Source organism: Mauremys reevesii, linkage group 3, assembly GCF_016161935.1.
Source record: "Mauremys reevesii isolate NIE-2019 linkage group 3, ASM1616193v1, whole genome shotgun sequence".
Taxonomy (NCBI): Eukaryota; Metazoa; Chordata; order Testudines; family Geoemydidae; genus Mauremys; species Mauremys reevesii.
The window spans coordinates 195,402,582-195,427,813 of NC_052625.1; the positions used below are offsets into that span (position 1 = coordinate 195,402,582).

Genomic DNA, 25,232 nt, shown 5'->3' on the forward strand with positions numbered 1-25,232 from the left:
TTCAGAGGGAGTAGAGTTAAACCAATGCTGAACACTTTGGAAAGATCCCATCTTCAGAGCTCTATTCATCCAGCTTTGGCACTTGCATTTGACCAGCCCTCTGGCTTCAGGGGATAATCTGTGAATAACCTTTGCAGAGTTTGCAGTTTCACTCTTTCCTTAAATCACTAACTGGACTGACTTTCTTGCTAAACTGAGGTGCTGGGCTTTCAGCCAGCACAATGAGATCCATAGACCTCTCTGTCAACCTGTTACATAAGCTTTGGTTTGACAAGCCAGGCATTGCCCCTTTCACTGTGTATTGCAGTCGTCACTTATTCACTGAATGGGAATTAGCAAATGACTGGAGAGGAGAACAAATTATTTTGCAGTTACCTGATAGTTTAAATACTATATTATAGGTAAGGTCTATGCAGTAGCTAATACGACGGGCATTAGTGCTTCACGCTGCTAATTTCTGCCAACAGACACTGATCATATTTTTATTGCACCCTTGCATTATACCCGGTGCAGCAATTTGATTATTGAAAGGCAATGGAGTGGATGGATCCCATTTCCATATTTTTACTTTTTGTCCTGACAATTCTGTTTATTATGAAAACTGAAAAATTCTGGAATAGCAGCTTCAGAGAGGATTTCCCCCCGGGACCAAAGCCTTTACCCATCATTGGAAATCTGCATATAATGGACCTGAAGAGACCCTACCGGACTATGCTGGAGGTAAATTGTTTTGGTGTTTGTACTATCACATTGTTCACCAAACCATGTTATCCTCAAGATCAGAGGGTATCCTCCATCCTTTCTACCTGTTACTACCCTGATGTGTAAAGCAATGTTAAATATAGGATTATTTTGCCTCACCCTGTGTGGGTTGAGCAAGAGAGACAGAGCTTTGAGCAGGGGCAGCTCCAGGCTCCAGCACGCCAAGCGCGTGCTTGGGGCGGCAAGCCACTGGGGGTGCTCTGCCGGTCGCCGTGAGGGCGGCAGGCAGGCTGCCTTTGGTGGCTTGCCTGCGGAGGGTCCGCTGGTCCCGCGGCTTCGGCGGACCTCCTGCAGGCAAGCCGCCGAAGGCAGCCTGCCTGCCATGCTTGGGGCGGCAAAATGCCTAGAGCCGCCCCTGGCTTTGAGATAGAAACCTGTGGTGAAAACCTGGCCTAATTGAAGGCAATAACAAAACTCCCATTGGCTTCAATATGACCAGGATTTCACCGATGGTGTCCATTTACTTTGGAATGTTATGGATCCCTAACATCAGTCATATCCATGAGCCCAGCATTGTATATAAATGTTCACATGCTTATACTTGCCACCTCTAGCATAAATTTGACAGACCTACTTAGTCATTCTACTGCATGCTAGAAACTGACACAAAGGTCTGGTTTTCAGCTGAATCTGAATAGATTCCACTTTGGGGGGCACACGTTTGCATCAACAAATAAGTCTACCCACTATGAATTCTGGGCTCAAATAGAAGTTAGACATTTTACTATGCAGTTTATGTGTTTCAGTACTGTAACAGCAGGTGCAAATTTGTATCCACAAACATGCATGCCTTCCCTAAAGATCAGACTCAGAGGGGTCAGAGTTGTGTTGTATGACCATTTCTTTGAATATTTGTCTAAATTACTTTTTGCCACAACAAATTTTACAAGCAAACTGGACCAGATAGATCCCTGGTGCAACACCACTGACTTCAATGGATGAATTTGGCCCACTATGTTTATCATTTAGTAATCAAGCCTCTACTAGATACGTAGATAAAAAGTCTGAAACTTTATACTCACACTGAACTGAAATGTTTAAAATTATAGAGAACTCTGACTTGAGAACATATTTTTTTTACCAAATCCTGCTCTCAGCTGCACCAGCCTTACATTGGAATAACTGCATCAGAGCGTTGCCAGGCATCTGGTTTTCGACGTTAAAAGTCTGGTTGGCAACACAGCATGAGCCTGGGGTTAACACAGGCTCCCTGTCTGTCCTGGCTCTACGCAGCTTCCAGAAGTGGCTGCCAGGTTCCTACGGCCCCTAGGCGCATGGGTGATCAGGGAGGCTTCATGCGCTGCCTTCGCACAGAATGCCAGTTCCCCAACCTCCTGCCCCAGCCCTAGCCCCTTCCTGCCCCAAACCTCTAATCTCCGGCCCCACCCCAGAGCCTGCGCCCCCAGCCAGAGCCCTCACATTCCCTCATTCCACCCCCCCTGCCACAGCCCAGAGCTCCTTCCTGCCCAAAACCTCTGATCCCCAGACCCACCCCTGAGCCCGCACCACCCAGCCAGAGCCTTCACCCCCGCCCCCCAAGCCCCTGCCCCTGCCCCAGGCCAGTGAAAGTGAGTGAGGGTGGGGGAGAGTGAGTGATGGAGGGAGGGGAGATGGAGCGAGTGGGGAGTGGGACCTTGGAGAAGGGATGGGACCTCAGAGAAGGGGCCTGGCAGGGGTGTTTGGTTTTGTGCGATTCAAAAGTTGGCAACCCTACTGCATTACCATCAATGGAGTTACACTGGTTTTATACAAGTGTAGCTGGCTCTATGGTATTGCTTATAATTAGCTAGATTCATTAACTGTATATCTCCTGTGGTTGTTGAATACTTGTATTTTTTTATACAATTGCTTTATAAGATGAGTGCAGACAATGAAATGACTCAGCAGTCCAGGCATCTGAAAATATATCTGCAGTGCAAATAAATCAACTTCAAGTTTGAACCAAAGAAATCTGTGAAATATGGCTTACAAATAGACGTATGGATGTGTGTGCACATATAAACAATGAGAATATTTTCAATGCTAACTAAAGATTCTGAAACCAAACTCTCCCTGCTTCTTTGAGCCAACAGAGGAGGAGATTTGATCTGAAAAGCATGAAAGAAAAGGAAAGTGGTAACATGAGAAATGGAGTTAGGCTTTTAAGGTCAAAATGAGGCTAACCTGATTGACAGGCTGGGCAGCTCCTTCACCACGGAGGAGTCCTCAGACCTGCGTAGAGCTAGTATCTCTGGCTCCTAGGTCACCACCCCACATAGCATCTGGCAAAGAAATGGGAGGGGTATGACTGGTGAGCTGCTGTGCTCCAACTATCCCTAGCTAGTGCAAGTGAACCTGGGGAACCAATCCAGCCAGCATACTTTAGAGCAGCCCCATGACTGCTCTCAACTCTGTCTCTGGGCTGCAATAGAACTGGACCTCAGATCAGGGGATTGGGGATTGGTCCTGCTTTGAGCAGGGAGTTGGACTAGATGACCTCCTTAGGTCCCTTCTAACCCTGATAGTCTATGATTCTATGAGTCTATGATCAGGGAGGTGCAACCAGCTCCTTTTCACTTTCTGTTATTCCCTGCTGAGCTGCACCCTGTGGATATTGGGTACAGACAAGAATCTGTACCTATATTTTCATGCTCGATTGACTTAGACTGTAAGATCTTTGTCACAGTGACCGTATTTATGCAGCACCTAGCACAATAAAGTTCTAGTCCGGACTGAACACTTTGGGAACTATAGGGTGACCAGCTAGCAAGTGTGAAAAATCAGGACACATTTTTGGAGGGGGGAATCTAGTTGTGTATATAAGACAAAGCACCTAATATCAGGACATCTGGTCACCCTAGGGCATTATGACCCAGTGGGAGTTAGACACTTAAATACCTTTGAGGATCTGGGTCTATCATCATAATTAATCATTAAAACATGGAATGATAACCTTATTACTAACCACTGGTTCTTTTTCTCTGCACTTAGGAAAGAATTTGACATTGGAATAACATACAGTCATGATGGCAAAATAGTGTTGCACCAGCTGTGAATTTCACTTCTTTCTTTAAGTCATTGTATTTTCTTCCCCATTTAAGCTGTCAAAAAAATATGGCCCAGTCTTCAGCATTCAGATGGGATGTCAGAAAATGGTCGTGCTGTCAGGATACGAGTCGGTGAAGGAGGCTCTTGTGAACCAGGCAGATGCATTTGCAGAGAGACCTAAAGTCCCAGTATTTGAAGAGATTTCCAAAGGATATGGTGACAGTTTTCTTGTTACTGATAAGCCTAACTTACTCAAACAAGTAGAATGGTTTCTTTGTGGAGGGAGCAAATGGCTTAGGGGCTGGCATGCCAATTTGGATCAGTATGTATGTCAATCAGCATAAATGAGGAGTAACTTCAGAGAAGTTCATGGACTTGAGGCTAAAAGTGGCGTGAGTGAGAGCAGAAACAGTGTTAACGAGCCATGAGTTCCTTAGAACTAGTTATACCCCCTGTACCCATGTCTAAGGGAGGCTAAGTTGAGGTCCCATGCTGCTGAAGCGTAAGGAGATGTAGCTGACTTTCCTGATATTTTTGTGATCCTCATGATATTGAGTATTTTTCACAAAGCCCCAACTCCTGGAATCATGTGAAAACATCTACTTGTATTTTTTTAAAAAAAGTTTCTAATGGAACCTGCTGGTGCGTGTGTTACAGGTTCCCCAGAGGATGTGAGTTGTTACAACTTCAAATTACAAGAGCTTGTCTGTTTAGCTCAAACAGTAGCTACCAGTGCTTTAAGCACTGGAGGTGCTTGATTTAATCCCCTCTGTATCAGCTGTGAAAGCCCCTGTTACTCTAGCTCTGGTTGAGGTAAAAGCTTGAAAATATGAATCTGAAAGACTGAAAACCCAGAAGGCAGGTACAGAACATACAATTTGAGTTTTTTTTTTAAGATTTGTTACTTTTTAAAATCTTATGATTTTTAGGTACCTGACTGGTGATTTTTAATGCTTGGGATTGACAATATGGAAATAATCTCCCCTCTAGTTTCACTTACATCTTCCCCTGCCTCTCCTTCCGGGTCCTCAGCCCCATCATAGGCCTCAATCCTACAACGAGCTCCATGCAATGGAATTCTGTGCCCATGCAGAGCTAATTCCAGAACTGGAGTAATTATCCTCTCCTAACCATTGGTAGGATGGTTGTAAATAGGTCTCGGGCAGACAATCTTCCCTATTCGGAAAAGTACTCAAGCAAATTCGTTACTTTAAGCATGTATTTAACTTCTGTTGACATCAATGGGACTTAAACTATGCTTAAAGTTGAGCATGTGCTTAATACTTTACTAAATAGAGATGTCTTCCTGAATCAGGGCCTCACTGAGTGCAAAGGGATCGAGAGGAAGGGAATGTAACTAATGCCACCTTGGGTATGACCTCTGAATTTGGCCCATGCTCGAGATAGTGATTTTTCTGGATGTTATTGCTAGACTGAGTGATTATAAAGCTCAATAAATATGTTTTAAAAATTACAATTTAAAGAACTTGGATAAATTCTGTCATCTAATTTATCACACTGCCAAAACACAGCAAATCAATATCATGCCAAAACCATTCTGATTACTGTAGGCTATCAAAAATATTAATTTATTATGGTGTGTCTTAAGGCTGGAGGAAATCTTTCTCATTTCAAAGTGTCCATGGTACTGGGATGGAAAAAACAGAAAAACATGTAGATTAAATTTTCATGACCAAAATCTGTTCTTTTATCAGATGTGCAACTGGGCGAACATTTTCAACCATCAGATTTTTAATGAAAATTTTTGTCTGTATTTTGACCCCAAAATCCCCCCAGCTCTAGCGCATGAAAATGAATGTTGTGGGTGTAAGGTTATATCTCTAAGAAGTGTTTATTTTAATTATTCCGCTGACTTGAAGCTGTCCCTCCACTTCAGGTGTTATTTTTTCTCATGGCAATAACTGGAAAGTGATGCGAAGATTTACTCTCACGACCTTACGAGACTTTGGAATGGGCAAGAGGGCCACAGAGGACCGGATTGTTGAAGAGTCTGGATTTCTGATTAAGGATGTTGAATCTCATAAAGGTGGGTGTGTGTTTTACTCCACAGACACGTCTAACTTTTGTTGCATGTGCCTTTGAAGAGGCACCAAGACAAAATTTGTCATCATCTCATCCAACATCCACCTTTTTAGGAAATGTCACCATCCATCTTGTGTTGATTTTGACATCTTTTTTTCAGCAACTGGTTGCACTGCGAAGCATTTTGTGAAGCAGTGAGATTTTACACCCCTCTGTTGCTCTCTCTTTCTGCTGGGCACGTATGGCCTGCTGAAGCCAGCCTTTCGATCTAAAAAGCGTGCAACCATAGCCCCTCCCCTTGTTCATCCCCAATCTGTGGGACCTGGAAATGTAAGGCCTCATGCACTGTGAGCCATGTGAGCAGATCTATTAAACACTGGTCCAGATTTTCAGTGGACAAAATGTGTCCCTCCATGTGCGGTTCCTCCATTAGTGACAATCTTTGATTAGTTCAGAGGCACCAGGAATTGAAATGAAAGGCAACTGCAAGAACAGAATATTTATAAAACAAACACTTCCCTAGTTTAACATAGAGCCCGAAATGCCCTTTGATGCAAGACACCGTAGAATAGGAGACATAGTCCTAGATGTTTAGGTGTCTAATTACAACTGAAATCATTATACCTTTGAGGATCTGGGCACTAATATACAATTAGTTTTCTTTTTATTCGGTATTACTTCTTACTTGGCTTTTTACCACTTCTGTGAATTGCAGTAGACAGCTGTCAGTTGGGTGTTTGTGGTGACTTGTAGCACTTATCTATATACAGTTTGTGAATGCTGTTTGATTTTATCAGCTCTCTGCATATTTATGCCCTTATGGCTGTCTGGTGTATTCTTGAATCATACTTCTTGGGTTAAGGAGAGAGGGGCTGGTGTCTGGATGTCTGCCTCTGAATGGGACAGTCTTTGAGGATCATCAGTTGAATGAGCCTTCTCCTAGCAGAACAATGGCATGGTAGCAACCTAAGTAAAACCAGTTTTTCAAGTGTGGACTCTGTTGAATGGTAACCACCTGAGATAAGTCCTTGGTTACCTGAGGGAGGTTTTGAGGCTGACCAGGAGGTTCACATGACAGAAGGGATTAGAAGTACAAAAGGAGCAGGTCTGTTTGTGAGCAGCTCTGTTACACCAACCAGAACAGGAAGAGAAAACTGACCTGGGGAAGAGAGGTCTATGAGAGGGGACCGATCAGAGTTGCCAACTTTCTGTTTGCTAAAACCAGACCTCGAAGGCCCCATCCCCTCCCCACCAATTCCCTTGAGGCCATGCGCCCTGTTCCACCTCTTCCCCAAGGCCACGCCCCCACTCACTCCTTCTCCCCCTCCCTTGTCGCTCCCTGCTCTCCTCCCTCCCTCTTCCTCATCACTGGATCATCTCTACCCCCCGCCCCCGCTCAGCTGGGCTCACTCTGCAATGGGACTAGGACAGGAGTTGCAGCCTGGGTCAAAGCCTGCCTGCCTGCAGAGAGGAGATGGCACTGGCTGAGCAGGGGCTGGCATGGGTTGATGACCGGGCGCCTGCATCCCACCGCACCCCCCAGCTGTAACTAGACTTTTGATGTCTGGTCAGTGCATCTGACTGGACACTGCCAGGTCCCCTTTTTGACCAGACTTTCTGGTTGAAAACCAGGCATCTGGCAACCCTTCCTGGGACCCTAAAAGACATTGAACAGATCCCAAGGGATGCTCAAGAGTGGTGAGGAAACTGAGGCATACAGGGAGAGGAGGTGGAGGGAGGGTACAGTTTGGGAGAGCTGGAGGGGTGTGTGTATACTGGGAGGGGAAATTTGGGGGGTGCTGGAGGGGTGTTTGTGCACTGGCAAGGGGTATTTGGGGAGTACTGGAGAGGCTATATGGGGGCTGCTGGAGGGAGATCTGCATTCTCATGCCTGAGGTGGGAGGGAATGTCGCTCCCTGTCATGGTGGCAGGGCGGCTGGCTCAGACCCAGGACACAGTGCCAGACACCAGTCAGCACCTCCCTGCGTAACTCTCCCTTTCCCCAGGGTTGGGAGCCAGGGCCTGGGTTGGCGGGAACCGGCAGCTGTGGCTGCAGGGGATGGACCAGTCGGGGCACAGAGACGTGCTCTTTCTCAGCTGCAATGTCTGCTCCGCAAAAATCCCAGACATTTCCTCTGATTTGAAAAATCCACCTGGACGAGGGAGTTGCCAGGTGTCCAGTTTTCGACCAGAACACTCAGTCAAAAAGGGACCCTGGTGGCTCTGGTTGGTGGCATGGGGGCATTGGGGGTGGCGGGGCAGGGCTATGGCAGGCTCCCTGCCTGCCCTAGCTCTGTGCGGCTCCCGGAAGCGACCACCAGGTCCTTGCGACCTGTAGGTGCATGGGTGGCCAGGGAGGCTCTGCGCGCTGCCCCCGCCCTGAGTTCCTGCCCCACAGCTCCCATTGGCCAGGAACCGCAACCAATGGGGGCTGCGGGGACGGCACCTGCGGGCATGAGGGCAGCGCATGGAGCTTCCCTGGCCGCCCAAATGCCTAGGAGCTGCAGGGACCTGGCAGCTGCTTCCTGGGAGCTGCAGTAAGCACCACAGCTTGGGACTCCGAATCCCCTCCCACACCCCAAACCCCTGCCACAGCCCAGAGTCCCTTCCTGCATCTAAACTCCCTCCTGGAGCCTGCACCACAACCCCCTGCCCCAGCACTGAATCCACTCCTGTACCCCAAACCCCTCATCCTTGGCCCCACCCCAGAGTCCACACCACCAACCGGAGCCCTCACCCCCTCCTGCATTCCAGACCTCCAACCCATAGCCTCCTCCTGTACCCCAAGCCCCTCATCCCCAGCCCCACTTCCAGGGCCGGCTCTAGGATTTTTGCCGCCCCAAGCAAAACCATTTTTGCGGAGAAGCGAAGCAGCGGCACATTCAGGGGAGCAGGCGGAGCAGAGGTGAGCTAGAGTAGGGGGTGCAGGAAGTAACAGGGGATAGAGGAACCGCTCCCCACTCCAGCTCACCTCCGCTCCACCACTGCTGCCTCCCTCGAGTGCCCCGCTGCTCGGCTTCTCCTCCCTCCCAGACTTGCTGCGCGCAAAACAGCTGTTTTGTGTGCAGCAAGTCTGGGAGGGAGGGGGGAGAAGCGGAGCGGTGGTGGCGCGCTCAGGGGAGCAGGCAGAGACGGAGGCGGAGGTGTAGCGGAGGCGAGCTGGGGCGGCGGCGGGGGCACTTTTTCCCCATGCCCTGGAGTCGGCACCTATGATGGCCGGCACCAGAATGCCACCCCTAGAAATGTGCCGCCCCAAGCACCTGTTTGTTTTGCTACCCACCTCAGAGCAACATCTCCCAGCTGGAGCCCTCCCCGCTTCCCCCCACCTCCGCACTCCAACCCTCTGGCCCAGCCTGGAGCCCTCTCCCAAACCCTGAACCCCTCATTTCTGACTCCATCCAGAGCCTGCACCCTCATCCAGAGCCCTCAGGTCCCTCCCACACCCCAACCCCAACCCCTTGCCCCAGCCCGGTGAAAGTGAGTGAGGGTGGGAGAGCGCGAGCGCCGGACAGAGTGGGGATGGGGCAGGTGGGGGCAGGGCCTGGATGAAGGGGCATGGCAGGCTGTGCTGTGGAGATGTTCGGTTTTGTGCCATTAGAATGTTGGCAACCCTATGAATGGCAGAGGATCACAAAAAAAAGAAAAGAAAAAAGGAAAACGTCTGGGAAAACCTGGACAAATGGTAACCCTAACAGGATCCCACTTCCTGAGAATGGGTGCCAGACAATCTATGCCCGGGGAGCGAGCCGAGAGGGGCTGAAGAAAGTTCCAGAAGCCTACTCAGACCCATGTGAGCTTAACAGATCACAGAGCCAGCAGATGGGCCCAAACCCAGCAGCTTGGATAGTGTCACAGAAAAGGACCATTGGCCTGTGATAGTGGTTAAGGCACTAGGCTGGACCTCAGGTAGAGCTGGGGTCAATGCCTACTTCTGCCAGTCTTCAAGAAAGCCACTTAATCTTTGTTTGCCTCAGTTCTCTCTGTAAAATGGGAATTAATAATCATTCTTTTCTCCGCCCTTTTTCCTGTCTATTTAGGTTGTGAGCGCTTTGAAGTAGGGACTGTTTCTCACTATGTGTATTTACAGTGTCTATCACAATGGGGCCATGATCTTAATTTGCCAATCTCTAGGTACTACCGTAATAGAAATACGTTGTAATAACTCACTATTAACTGCACTCTTTGCACAATCTCTTCTTGCATTTGAATGCTGTTTTTAGGAAAGCCCTTTGAGATCGCTACAATTATGAATGCTGCAGTTGCCAATATCATTGTGTCAATATTACTTGGAGAACGGTTTGACTACAAAAATCCCACATTCTTAAGACTACTAAGTTTGATAAGTGAAAACATCAGGCTGGCTGGAAGTCCATCAGTTACGGTAATTCTGGTGATTTTAAAGTCACTATTCAAGTGCAGGCAGTACACACACACAGTAACTGTGTGCTGTATACTTACATGACAACAAATCATTTCTACCTATCAGAATAGTCCAACAAATTAGAGGATAATACATCTGTCTATCTAGCTATATGCCCCTACACTTACCATCATAGTAAGTGGGTGTCCGCCAGATATTTATGGATTTATCCTCACAACATCCATGTGAAATACTCGTTTCCTCATTTTACAGATAGTGAAATGAGGCACGGTGAGATTAAGTGACTTGCCCTAGGTTAAATAGGAAGTCTGTGACAGAGCTGGGGATTGAACCTACCTCACCTGGATCCCTACATAGCTTCTTAATAACAAACCCATTAAAATTATCTGACAATAATTCATTTGAGGTTCAGTGGCAGTTGTGTATAAAGTCTGGAGGACATGAACCAAACTAGCTCTGAAATGAATTCCTTAGTAGTTCATATATTTATATATGTAGATGATGTGAGTTTATATTATAACAAATCTAAACTGTTGTGTGCCACACGCAGAGAACAGGAGAGACCAAGGTGCCACCAAGGCCTGAGGCCCCTGCAGTGGCCGGGAAATGATTAGGTAGGATATGCCCAGTTGATCCCTTAAGTCTGTACTAGGCTATTCTTATCTCAGATGCCATTGTGTGGCTTCCTTGTTTGCCCTTCCCACAGCCCCTATTGAATTCAAGCATTATCGTATATAACAAGTATTCCCCCATACTAATATGTGTTATGCAGCCCATCTAAATAACTAGGATACACGTCAGTATTCATAGATTCTTACAGAGCACCTCCTACAGGATTCACAACATTTATTCCATTTCATCCCTCTCTTCTGTCACAGTGAATTTAAAATAGAATTTGTATTAGCAGTAGAGCTGGCTCAAAAATGAAATGGCACTTTTGGGAAAAAATCATTTACTTGTGTGTTTTTCTGTACAAATTTGGCATTTCAAGGGTTTTTTGACCAGCTCTGGTTAGCAATCTAGACCCTCTGAAATACTGTTGAGTAGTTCTGATTCCATCCAGTGGAGGGCAGTAGTTATGCATACACACTATCCAGATTGTTACAGTATATTCAAAATGGGGCTACTTAATCTACCTTCTGGGAGACGTGTTCAGGCTACTGAATCTACCTTCTAGGGTACATGTTCATGGGATAGAAAATTCATGATTGTTTGGTGGCACAATGCCAAAGGTAAAAGAACCAGATGGATAGCAGTCTAGGAATTCTTGCCCAATTCTGTGCCTCAAGACAGGCAGGGCCTCTGAGGCGTGAGGGCTTGTTAGCTGCGCATACCCCCAAGCACAGCAGATAATCTTCCTATGCCTCAATTTCCTTATCTGCAAAATGGGCATAACGACAGTCACTTGCTTTTATGAATTGCTTTTAGATCTTTGGCAGATAAGTGCTATAATAGGTGATAAGTATTCTCATAACTTATTTTTGCTTACTCTGACATCTTAAATTCTTTCAGCTATATAACATGTTCCCAGCCCTTGGATTTCTACTCAAGAATTTCAAGATTCTTTTGCAGAACACAAGTGAATTGCATTCTTTTATACAGCTTACTTTCATAGAACGCCTCAAAGGACTGGACAAAAATGATCAGAGAAGTTTTATTGATGCATTCCTTGTAAGACAACAGGAGGTAATTATGATTGCTGCAGACTTATATGTTTCCTTTTCATATTTTATATTTAAAAACATATTTGCATGAAAAATTAGCTTTGGTAAAGTATGCACCTAACAAACTAGCAGGGTTGAGCAAATAGCTTCAAATGACTAATGTATACAACAAATTTTGGCTCCAGCTTTGCAATAAGAATTGCATGAATGGAACATTTGGCCTGCATAGAGTCCTACTGGTTTTAGTAGTTCAGGAGGTCCATCTATGCAATTCTTGCAGCAACCAGGGATAAAAATCTCTCATTGCTAGTTGAATATCCCTCCGTTAATTGCAATTTCCTCAAATGTACTGATTGTTTGAATTTGCTTGACAAACGTCTTTCCAAATGTTTACCTGATGGAGTAATCCATAAAGATTCAAAGTTCTAACTGTTTTGGTTACTTGTGATTGGTCAGATTAGTCACATCAGGGCCGGCTCCAGCTTTTTTGCAGCCCCAAGCAGCGAAGCGAAATAAATAAATAAATAAAGACGATCGGTGTCACTTTGGCAGCAGCTCCATCATGCTGCTTCATTCTTCTGCGGCAATTAGGCGGCGGGTCCTTCGCTCCCTCTTTTCCTCTTTGGCGCCACTTTGGTGGCAGCTCAAGAAGGAAGAGAGGGACTGAGGGACCAGCCGCCAAATTGCCGCCGAAGACCCGGATGTGCCGCCCCTTTCCATTGGCCGCCCCAAGCACCTGCTTCCTTTGCTGCTGCCTGGAGCTGGCCCTGGTCACATAATATTTTTTCTATTATTATTTTATTATTACAATAGCATCTAGGAGCCTCGTTGTGGGCCAGGACTCCATTGTGCTAGGCAGTGTACAAAAGACGGAGTAAATAGCCAGTCCCTGTCCCAGAGAATTTACAGTCTAAGAATAAGACAAGAGACAACAGATGGATATGGAGATGTGAGGCTATGTGGGCATGAGGGAGCACAAGGAAACTGTGAGACAATATTGGTCAGCATGATAGGCCATGGTCTCAGTAGACCAGTGGCCTAACTGCTGTCAAGCTTTCTGTAGACATCACAGCAAATGAGAGTTTTAAGGGGGGATTTAAAGAAGGAAAGTGTGTTAGTTTTAGAGATGCTTGTGGGAAGCTCCTTCCAAGTGTTTGGGGCAGCATGGGAGAAAGGAGCTGTCTGAGGAGATATCTGAGTCATTAGCGATGGGGGGAAGCGGTAGACATGGTATATTTTGACTTTAGTAAAGCTTCTGATACTGTCTCTCATGACCTTCTCATAAACTAGGGAAATGCAACCTAGGCAGCACTACTATATGGTGGGTACATAACTGGTTGAAAAACCATTCCCAGAGAATAGTTATCAGTGGTTCAAAGTCATGCTGGAAGGGGATAATGAGTGGGGTCCTGCAGGGATCAGTTCTTGGTTTGGTTCTGTTCAATATCTTCATCAATGATTTAGATAATGGCATAGAGAGTACACTTATAACGTTTTCAGATGATAACAAGCTGGTTGGGGTTGCAAGTGCTTTGGAGGATAGGATTAAAATTCAAAATGATCTGGACAGGCTAGAGAAATGGTCTGAAGTAAATAGGATGAAATTCAATAAGGACAAATGCAAAGTACTCCACTTAGGAAGGAACAATCAATTGCATGCATACAATATGGGGAATGACTGCCTAGGAAAGAGTACTGCGGAAAGGGATCTGGGGGCCATAGTGGATCACAAGCTTAATGTAAGTCAAGAGTGTAACACTGTTGCAAAAAAAAGCAAACAACATTCTGGGATGTATTAGCAGGAGTGTTGTAAGCAATACACGGGAAGTAATTCTTCTGCTCTAATCTGCGCTGATTAGGCCTCAACTGGAGTACTGTGTCCAGCTCTGTATGCCATATTTCAGGAAGATGTGGACAAATTGGAGAAAGTCCAGAGAAGGGCAACAAAAATGGCCTATGAGGCGCCTATGTGTGGAATCCCTGTCATTGGTGGTTTTTAAGAACACAGTTAGACAAACACCTGTCAGGGATGGTCTAGGTATACTTAACCTTGCCTTGCCATGGGGTGTGCACTAGATGACCTCTTGAGGTCCCTTCTGACCCTACGTTTCTATGATTCTCTATTGGAAGCAGTCAGAAGGGGAAGCCAGTGGAGGGATGCAGATTGGGGTGACGTGGTCAAAGCAATGGCCTAGGAAAAGGATCTTTCCTTGGGCAGAGGGACAAGCAGGCCACTTTGAAATGCACTTTCTATGACAGGAGTCGGCAACCTTTCAGAAGTGCTGTGCCGAGTCTTCATTTATTCACTCTAATTTAAGGTTTCGCGTGCCAGTAATACATTTTAACATTTTTAGAAGGTCTCTTTCAATAGGTCTATAATATATAACTAAACTATTGTTGTATGTAAAGTAAATAAGGTTTTTAAAATGTTTAAGAAGCTTCATTTCAAATTAAATTAAAATGCAGAGCCCTGCGGACTGGTGGCCAGGACCCAGGCAGTGTGAGTGCCACTGAAAATCAGCTCGTGTGCCGCCTTTAGCACGCATGCCATAGGTTGCCTACTCCTGTTCTATTAATAGTCTTGCCAGGAAAAGTCAATATTTCAAATATTTGCAGAAAGATAGGTGTACTTGGTCAAAAGGAACCAAATTTCCTGTGGACTTTTTCTTTGTTGCTGGCTTATTTCCCAGCTGCCCAGACATGGATACAATTCACGTGCATCACAAAAGAATGAGAGAATGAACTACAGATAACAATAAAGTATAAAAAGAGCAAAAAGAATAGGGTGTGATTATGGCTTAATGGCTCAAGCAATGGAGTGGGGCTTGGATGATTGCTGGTTCTACCGCTCATCTCCTGGGTGACCTTGGATAAGTCATTTAGTTTCTCTGTGCCTCCATCTCCCCATCTATAAAATGGGCATAATGACATTTGCCTCAATTATAAGCACTTTGAGATCTACTAATTATTGTTTATGAAATAGGTATTAATGTTATTAAGAGTCCATTTGCATTGCCATTGAAGCCTCTAGCAAAGATAAATAAATAATAATTGGAGATATACCAATCTCCTAGAACTGGAAGGGACCTTGAAAGGTCATTGAGTCCAGCCCCCTGCCTTCACTAGCAGGACCAATTTTTGCCCCAGATCCCTAAGTGGCCCCCTCAAGGATTGAACTCACACCCCTGGGTTTAGCAGGCTAATGCTCAAACCACTGAGCTATCCCTCCCCCCACTGACTGATACAACTGACACCAAGAAGAGTGGGATCACTGTCCAGTAGGCTTTGCATATGTAGCCTTTACTGGCCAGGACTAAGTCAGTGCAGAATTTTTCACCATAATAGTGTTACAATAATCACCTGTCCTCATCTCCATTGTTTGCTTAGATGCATGAGTACAGGTGATTGATTGTGCAAGATGGCAAGCTGCACATGTGTGTGTCTGAGGTTGGACTCAATCACATATGGAGTAATTGTCCTGAGCTGACTCAGATAGGTCTGGAAGACCATAGATTGAACTGCACTCAGCATATTAGCTTCCCAAGTCTATGGCACTCAGATTGGTTGTGGTTGCATAGGAAAAATACACTTCTCTTTGAGCTTGATTATGGAAGCTGATGAGCACTCTGACTGTGATCCAGTGAAACACTTAAAACATGCTTAACTTTAAGCATATTCCTGATTCCTGGCATCGGTGGCTCTACCCCTGTGCTTAAAGTTAAGCACATGCTTATGTGCTTTGGTGACTTGGATCCAGAGTGCTCAGCACTTTTCAGGACTGATCCTTAGTAGAGAAGATACCTATATGTTTTTGAGGGCATCTGATCAAAGCCCTCTTGGTTCTTTTACATTTATTTTTTACTATATACTTTATTATTTAGTAAATATGATTTAGCTCTGTAAGTTATAACTGCCCACTGGAGTTTTTAGTGAGTTAATTTTTTTTTTCAGGAGAAAAGTAATACCAATGGATATTTCCATAATGCCAACTTAATAAGACTTGTGACCAACTTATTTGCTGCTGGCATGGAGACCAGTTCCACCACGCTGCGCTGGGGACTTCTGCTAATGATGAAATACCCCCAAATTCAGAGTAAGTGCTTTTGTGACAGCTGCTAGCTTGACTGGCACAGGAGGGTTGAACAGGAAAGCTGGGGAGCTAACAGCATAAACTGCTACAGCTTTAGAGCTAAAGAGTCAGGCCTGACAGCAGGGAGCTGTAACAGATCCATATCCTCAGTAGGTCAGGCACAGAGTGGGACATTACCAGTGGGTTATGCTTTTATTTCCTTAGAGCCAGATTCTGATCTTGGTTACACCTATGTAAACCTGGAGCTATTCCATTCTACTCATTAGAATTGTTCCAGACTTACACTAGAATTTTGCTCTTGAGAAGCAGAACAATTCAGAGCAGAATTTAAATGGTCATGACCATGAACACAGTTGTAATAATTGAGATCACACACACCTCCTTGAATTGTGAGCCTGACCCGTGGAAAGTGGGTGAAGGGTCATGAATTGTCACAATGACATGTTATAGAAAATTGTTTAAGAAAAGATTTAAGAAGGAGATAAACGGAATTAATTTAAACACAGGGGAGGAGGTGTCTTCTGGACATAGTTATGAGCGTGACTAGTAAACAAGAGGAAAAGGGAACCAAAATCAATGGATCAAAATTGTTACTTTGGAAATTAGACTTAATTGGTGCACAGAATAATGAGAGGATGGACCATTCTACCCACCACTCTTGGGGTGGGCCTTAAAAAGACACTTGGGAAGTTAAAAAAGGAACTTCTACAATCCCCGCGGTTGCAGCAGAAGGATTTTACCATAACACTCAGACTTTAATACTCCAGTAGGGATGCTTGACCATCATCACTGCCCCAGCAAGGACCCAACCTGATACATGTGAGATCTTGTTCTCTCTTCCCTTCCCTCTTGTGTCTCTTTCCATCCTGCACAATCTTTCTCCTCTCCTCTGTGTGTGTGTGTGTGTGTTTTTGTGTGTGTATCCCTCAGCTTTTCACCTGACCCTGAAATCAACAGCACTGTACTGCACTGGCTTGATCAGGTGAGACAACCCAGCCAGCTCTGGTTGTCCTAAGAAGGACCAGTGAAGGAGAGGGACCTTAGCCAACCAACCAGATGATGTTCTTGGTTGGGGAAGCAAGCTGGGGTCCAGAGCAAGAGCTGACATAGCCCAACCTGCCAGCCTAAAGCATTGTCTGTGACTGACCCACTGCCCTGTATTCTGAGAACATCAACAAAAGCTGTATTTCCCCCACCTGTCCTGTCTTATCTCTTCTCTCCCCTTTGTTTCTGTGTGCTTTGTCAAACTTTGCCTTCCCCACCCCCCCAGAAAATAGACAAAACTTTTTTGAACATTTCTATGGTGGTTCCTCATATTTCATCCAGCTCTAATTACTTGTTAAATCCCAGTGGTATGTTCACTACTGAACAAAACAGAAGACAGAGTCCGTGTCCCCAGAGAAGTTCCAGTCTCAATAGACAGGCAAAATAATACGAGATAAAAAGGAACTGATCTCACCTGTGGTGTGCTGAGGCCGTTTTAGTAAGCCATGCAACAGCTTGCTTGTATGCCTTAGAGAGACAAGGTGGGTGAGGTAATATCTTTCATTGGACCAACTTCTGTAGATGAGAGAGACAAGCTTTTGAGCTTACACAGAGCTCTTTTCCATACAAAATGGTGTACTCCATATGGTGTGACCTCATAGGAGGCACATGCGAGGTCACACTGTGCAGAGGTTTGTTCTACAAAATAGAATCCTCCATCGGGGCTGGACAAGCCAGATTTAGCCTGCCAGCTGGGCAACACACAGTAAGTTGGGCATGACTTGCATATATAGAACACACACCACCAGCCGGGGCGGCTCTAGCAATTTGGCCGCCCCAAGCAGTCATGCGTGCGGGAGATGCACCGGAGCCGGGGGACCAGCGGACCTCCCGCAGGCATGACTGCGGAGGATCCGCTGGTCCCGCAGCTCCAGTGGACCTCCCTCAGCTGCGGAGGGTTCGCTGGTCCGGCGGCTCCGGTGGAGTATCTGCAGGCATGTCTGCGAGAGGTCCACCCGAGCCGCGGGACCAGCGCACCCTCCGCAGGCATGACTGCAGAAGGTCCGCCGGACCCGCCAGCCGCCCTCCAGGGAAAATGCCGCCCCACGCGCGCGCTTGGCGCGCTGGGGTCTGGAGCCGGCCCTGCCACCAGCTCTCATTTACATCATTACAACTCCACTGGTCTCAGTGGAGTTACTCCTGATTACAATGAGGTGAGGTCAAACTCTGGCCACCTATGTTCTGGAGGACCCAGAGTTTGGTTCTATAATAAAGCAAGGGTTTTGGTTTTTTTGTGTGTGTGGCTGGTTTTACTTTTATGCTTTTTCAGTTGCTTCCCCTAACTCCTTTCTCTTTGGCTCTTATAATAACCACACACAAAACCATTGCCTGCACATCTCAAACTCCGTTTCGGACATTCACAGGATCATTCCTTTCCAGTTCTACTTGGTGGCTTCTTGCCTGAAGGCTGCTTCAGGGCACCACAGGAAAAATCCTTCGTGCAAGAAATTGACAGAGTCAACTGGGAAGCCTCAGTTGCAAAGGCATTGAAAACTGTTTGAAATAAAATCCTTTCATAATCACAAGTCACAGTGGCGCACAGCCTGTTCCTGTTTGTTTGATTAAGTACAGAAGGGCATGATCTAGTGATCTAGATGCAGGCCTGGGTGCTAGGAACTCCTGAATGCTGAACCTGACTGTGGCCTTGCCAGCCTCTGTAAAAAATAAGATAATAGTACTCATGCATCTCGGGATTGCTGGGAAGTTAACTAGTTAATGTTTGTAAGTGCTCTGATGGTTAAAAATAGAACTGTGCAAAGATGGAAGTTCCATTTCATGAAGGCTTTTGAGATTCCCCCATAGGGGGAAATTCAAAAAAAAAGTTTTGGGGGCAATTGAAATATTTTGTTTCAACAAAATCAAAATGCTTCATGTGAAAAGTTGACATATTAATTTTGTATTATATTATCATATAAAATACACCTCTATCCCGATATAATGCGACCTGATATAACAAGAATTCAGATATAACGCGGTAAAGCAGTGCTCCATGGGGGCGGGGCTGCGCACTCCGGTGGATCAAAGCAAGTTCGATATAACGCGGTTTCACCTATAACGCGGTGAGATTTTTTTGGCTCCCGAGGACAGCATTATATTGAGGTAGAGGTGTGTGTCATGTAATACAAAAAAGTCGTTTCAGAACAATAATATCTAAATATTTCCCTGCAAAAATGTTAAAAATGTGACATTTTTGACATTGCCAGAACTTACTTTTCCCCAGTTTTCTTCCAGAACAAAATTTCAGCAGACTTAACATGATTTCATGAAGCATTTCAGTGTTAACAGAAGGGCATGTTCTAACAGAATATGTGCCATCAAAGTTTCTGCAATCAGCTTTAGTTTAAATGACTGTCTATTATTCTTTGGCAAGCCAGGTAATAGGATAGGTTACTTGTGTTTTCAGAAGTTCTCTATTTAGTTTTGATATTGACAAATAAATGTTTATAAGCTCTAATATTGTCAGCACCCCATTATTTCTGGAAACAGTGACAGATTTTGGAGAGCTTGCAATATCACTTTACTATGCGCTTGTGCACCTCTCAAAGCCACAATGCACAGCATTTCTTAGAGATAACAGAATCCTGATCTCTATGATATTTTCTCAGGCAAAGTCCAAGAAGAGATCGCAAGAGTTATAGGATCAGCCCAGCCACGAATCGAACATCGAACTAAAATGCCATATACGGATGCAGTTGTCCATGAAATTCAGAGGTTTGCTAATATCCTACCCATGGACTTGCCTCATGAAACTACTGAGGATGTTACTCTTAAAGGCTACTTTATTCCAAAGGTGAACAGTTTGTGGTATTGCTTTGCTTGTGTTCTGTGACGTCGTTAAAGTCCTGGTTCAGCTGATTGACCCTTTTAAGTCCTGGTTCACTGATTAATGTTGAATCAGATTGGACGTCCCGTGGCAGTATTTGCCATAGCATCATTCACTTACTGTAGCTTAAATGCTTATATCAAGCTATAGTCAAGAGACCATATTGACCTATGGAATAACTCCACTGACTTGATTTACAGGGAACTTACATCATCCCCTTACTGGCCTCTGTACTGCGGGATGAATCTCAGTGGAAGAAACCAGATACATTCAATCCTGAGCATTTTCTTGACTCCAAAGGAAAGTTTGTAAAGAACGAGGCTTTCATGCCTTTTTCAGCAGGTACTTTCTATTTTCATTTACTGCTGTGGGGATAGATATCCAAGATTCAACAGACTATAACATAAATTTATGTGGGATAATCTCCCATTTAAGACTGTGCTACTGCTGAAGCACATGTGCACCATTGAGTACTCTAATTTGCAACCTGAGGGTGCAGTTAGAGTCCCAGCTACTTTTAAATTATCATACATCAAGGGGAACCTGATAACTGTCTTCAAATGTTCCCTAATAAAGTTGTGGAATCCTCATCAGTGGAGGTTTTTAAGAGCAAGTCAGGCAAACACCTGTGAGGGATGGTCTGTGTATACTTGGTCCTGCCTGATTGTTACGGGGGATAGACTAGATTACTATGATGGGGTCTCCGGGGAGGAAGCTGGACTGTTGAGCCGCTGAGCCCTCTGTCCCACCAACTTGGGGGATCCCTCTCGCTCTGTGATGCTGTTGTCAAGCCACAAACCTGTGGCAGGTATTGCACTTACACAGACATCCACAGGCAGGGACACACCCAACTGAGTTACATGAATGCTTCTCCCAGTTGCTCATGAACCAACAATAGAGAGGCTCCAGCTGAATCCCCCCAGCTCCCCAGAACTGTACCATCTTGCCCTGTTCAGAAGCCTGACCACTGTAAGTTCATTATTCAGTCTGCCCCTCCCTCGATGGGGAAACGACACACACTAGCCTTTGTAAACTGAGCTGAGATTTCTCAAGCACTTCGACCAGAACACGTTGCTTTAGATAAAATATAAAACAGATTTATTAAGTACAGAAAGATAGATTTTAAGTGATTATAAATAGCAGGCATAGAAATCAAAGTTGGTTACTTAAGAAACAAAAAGAAATGTGTAGTCTGAGTTCTACAAACTTAACAGGATTTGAATCAAGCAGTGTCTCAACCTGACAGATGGTACAAGCAGGTCACAGATCCTCAATACACAGGCTGGAACTGCCTTCCAGCCTGGAAACACCCTCCCCCAGTTCAGTCTTTGCCTTCCAGATGTGTTTCCAGGTGTTGAGTTGTGGGGGGAGTGCGGCCAAGTGGTGATGTCACTTCCCCTCTTTTATAGCTTCTTCCAGCTTGCTGGAAAGACCTATGCTGTGACTTGGGGATCAGTCAGTCCCCATTGGTCAACAGTCTCCATTGCATACGTGCTCTCTCAGAAGTCTCCATTGTATACAGTCTCTGGGATAGTGGATTCTTTCCTTGGTGGGTGTTGATGAGCCATTAACCTCTGTCTGGCTACTCCATCGTTCTACCTAAAAGGCTGGTTGTGCATGTACCCAACCTCACAACATATTTCAGTAACACACACCTAGCAAAACTTCTAACGTCACACAGAGTGACAGTGCATACAGTCCAACAGGATGTTAATGTTCAACAGATCAAGACTTTTAAAATGATACCTCATAAGGCCTACTGTGTACAAAACCTATCCTAATTATAAGACAGTGGTGAATATGTGGGTTCCAGGGTGCTGCTTTGAAGTATAGAATTTCACAATGACATCTCGAGTCCTACATTTCTGTGATTCTATATAGCAGCTGTGACCCAGATGGGGTATTATCCACCTATATCTGGCTGCGAGGTTGCAATCATTCCTTTCTAATGAGGATCTTGCTAATCCTCCATGACTTTGTCATTTCACTATTAGGCTACTTGGATACATTCTATGGCTCCGATTAAGGTGATCATCAGTTGACGTCAATGGGACTTAAGCACTTGCTTAAAGTTAAGCACTGTCCTGAACTGAAGCCTATCTAGGTATGTCTACACTGCAATTAGACACCCATGGCTGGCCCATGCCAGCTGACTCAGGCTTTGGCTAATGTGCTGTTTAATTGCGGTGTAGATGTTTGGGCTCAGGCTGGACCCCAGGCTCTAGAACCTGCAAGTTGGGAAGGTCCCACAGCCTGAGGCTAAGGCTACACTGCAATTAAGCAGCCTTTAGCCCAAGCCCCGTGAGCCTGAGTCAACTGGCTGGGCCAGCCATGGGTGTCTAATTGCAGTGTAGACAGACCCCTTTGAGGTTGCACCGCAAATCAACTCAGAAGCTGAAAAAAGTGCAAATTGCGGCAGTTTGCTTTAGTGGAGTTTCTCATCCCGATCACAGGGCCCCAGTGTGCTGTGATGTGCGCTGTTGGTCTGTGGGGGCAGTTTAAGATGTCGATTTTGACTAGAGCTGATAAAATATTTTTTGCAAATGTTGCCTGATTTAGAAGGTTAATGTTATTAATTTGGATAGTATGGGCTCTAGGCTCGCCAATTAATCTAATCAGAAGATAATAAGGCTCTTGTGCCAGAATCAGACTACACAGAGTTTGCAAAGGATGCTCAGGGGTATGACAGGACGCTCACACTGAGATCAATATAGTCTTAAAGACTCTTATTGAGATAAATGGAATTATAATCAACTAGTAATCAAATGGTAAAATAATCAGAGTTACAAAAGCAATACTATTATTCTAAAGATACATATAGCATTATATACTATACAACTTTTGATTAATATATTGACCAGCCTCGCCTCTGACATGCCAAAAGAGTTCAGGTCCAGGTTCCTTAATTCTTTGAGTGGGAGGTGCAGAGGTTAGAAGAAGTTAGAGCTAAGCACTATTGAAGCTAACTTAGAGTTTTACTGAACTAACTGACTTAAAACTTAAAATTAAGACCTCACAGACTAATAAAAAAAAGAACTAAGAAGCTTGGATCTTTGAAAACTTAGAAAACAAGCCCAGAAGCTCCCTTGGCATGGTGGGTCACCCCTTGCATAAGGCATGGGTGCTTGAGCCCTCCTTTTATGTCCAAAACTTAGTTTCCTCACCCACTGAAATGTTGCGGTACACTTACTCCATAGGCTGTTATGTTTGTACAGATAGATGACATATGCATACATATTAATTATAATAAAGTAATCAAAACACTAAGAAAATAAGAAACCTATAAGAAAAGATATATAGGCAAGCAAGCAGGCTAGCCCTTTAGGCTACACAAAGTGATAAAAATTTTGAAAGGAACTTCATGCTGTGGAGTCTTGAAGCAGACTGTTCTTCACAACATTTTGCACTGATTTTTTTTTATTTTCAAAAGTTGCAGTTTTCTTAAATGAAATTTTTCACAAAGGCAAAATTATTTGTTTTAAAAAATTCAATTCTGAAAAGTTGGCAATGGAGAACGAAAGCCAATCCAACCTCAAGACTGAAAATGAAGGAGGGGAAAAACCCTGAAAATTGTAAATTAAAAATAAAAGCAAAAAATAAAATCAACTCTGAACATATTTTTTAAAAAAAAGGGGGTGGGAGGGTTATTTACTTGGTTGTGGTTTTTAAATTTCTTCTGGAATAGAGGCTATATATATATAAATTAGTGGCTGCACCAGTAATATTTTTGAAGAGTAAATTTGTTCCGATTGAAAGGTTTAGAATATAATCAAATTTCCATTTTTTTACTAGTAGGTGTATTTATAAGAAGGCCCTTTTTAAACCACACCTGTTTATTCTTGAAGTAAATCCATGTTTAAACTCTGGATTTACCCTATATTACTAAGAAGTTGTGCTGTGGTTTTTATTCCTTCTTAGAGTTAAACAAGCAACTGTTCTTTGTTGTGCATTTCATTACAGGTCGGAGGATCTGTGCAGGCGAGACTCTTGCCAGAATGGAGCTCTTCCTCTTCTTTACAAGCCTCCTGCAGAGGTTCACTTTCCATCCTCCTCCTGGAGTTACCAGCTCAGACCTGGACCTCACCCCGGCAGTTGGGTTTACCACACCCCCAATGCCGCATAAGATCTGTGCTGTGCCACGTTCTTAGAGCTCCTTGTCTTAGGCCAGTTTGGCAGATATAGGTATGATGGTCAGAAAATCACATAGCTATGCCAGCAACACCCTCCCCCCATGTAGATGCAGCTTATACCAAGAGAAGCATCTTTGTGATGATCTACTTGATGTTGTTCAGGGAGGTGGTTTAAGGTCCTGGCAAAATAATTCATTTTGCCAGCATATGGTGTGTCTCCACTACAAGGCTTTGCAGGTATAGTTATTCCGGTATAGCTGTATCAGCAAAGCCGTTGTGGTGTAGACTAACCCTTACTCATGTGTATCTTCAGCCCTCTCTCTGCAGACTCTCCCTGGTACCCTGCCGTGCACTGGCCTTTGCCTGTGGCTTGGCCCATGGTTTGTTAGGACCCGATCCTAGCCTCAGCTACACCAATGGGCAACCCCATTGACTCCAATGACGTTAGCAAGGTTGCACAGGTATAACTGGGACTAGAGTCTTGTATTGTCTGTTACATTGTACAACCTCAGAGGCAGCAAAGAATCCTGTGGCACCTTATAGACTAACAGACGTTTTGCAGCATGAGCTTTCGTGGGTGAATACCCACTTCTTCGGATGCAAGCAGTGGAAATTGCATCCGAAGAAGTGGGTATTCGCCCATGAAAGCTCATGCTGCAAAACGTCTGTTAGTCTATAAGGTGCCACAGGATTCTTTGCTGCTTCTGCAGAACCAGACTAACATGGCTACCCCTCTGATACTTAACCTCAGAGGAGCCTCCATGCCTAGCTCAGAACTTGGCCATTCGCAAAAAAGAGGCAACATCCATGGGAGAGAGAGCTGAAACAGCATAGACTGATGCAGAACACACGGTCAAATGTCCTCTGCACCAAAATCCCCTGGATGTTGCTATCTCCACAGATGCTGACCCTTCATCTTCAGTTGTTGTTACTCCCTACGCTGGTGATTTCCAACTCGGTGGGAGGGACATAGGAGAAGTGAGACGTCTGCTCTGGAGGGAGGTGTGGTGATGACATTCAGTAACAAAAAAGGAACCTCTGCACTCACAGGACTGCCCTGACCTCTGAGACTATGTCTACACTAGGGGATCACACGTGTTGTATCTTGTGTAGGAAAAGCACATTGCACACATGAGCGGCTCCTGGCATCTCACCATTCCCCACACAAGCTCCTTCTGTGCAGCCTCCCATCCCCTTCTTTGCGAGGGACCCCCTGCAACTCCCCCCAACCTCCCCCATGCTAGAAGTTTTGTGAATCTCAGTTCCT

The 25,232-nt window shown here is 45.0% G+C and overlaps 1 protein-coding gene across 1 annotated transcript; it reads left to right on the forward strand.

The window, feature by feature from the left end:
* The first annotated feature begins 343 nt into the window (after positions 1–343).
* Positions 344–24,073, forward strand: LOC120401776 (cytochrome P450 2K6-like). Its single transcript, XM_039532013.1, has 9 exons — positions 344–720; positions 3,843–4,005; positions 5,687–5,836; positions 10,053–10,213; positions 11,726–11,899; positions 15,829–15,970; positions 19,618–19,802; positions 20,036–20,177; positions 23,796–24,073. The coding sequence occupies exons 1-9, from the start codon at positions 535–537 to the stop codon at positions 23,981–23,983; spliced, it is 1,491 nt and encodes a 496-aa protein (XP_039387947.1). The 5' UTR covers positions 344–534; the 3' UTR covers positions 23,984–24,073.
* The last annotated feature ends 1,159 nt before the right edge of the window (positions 24,074–25,232 follow it).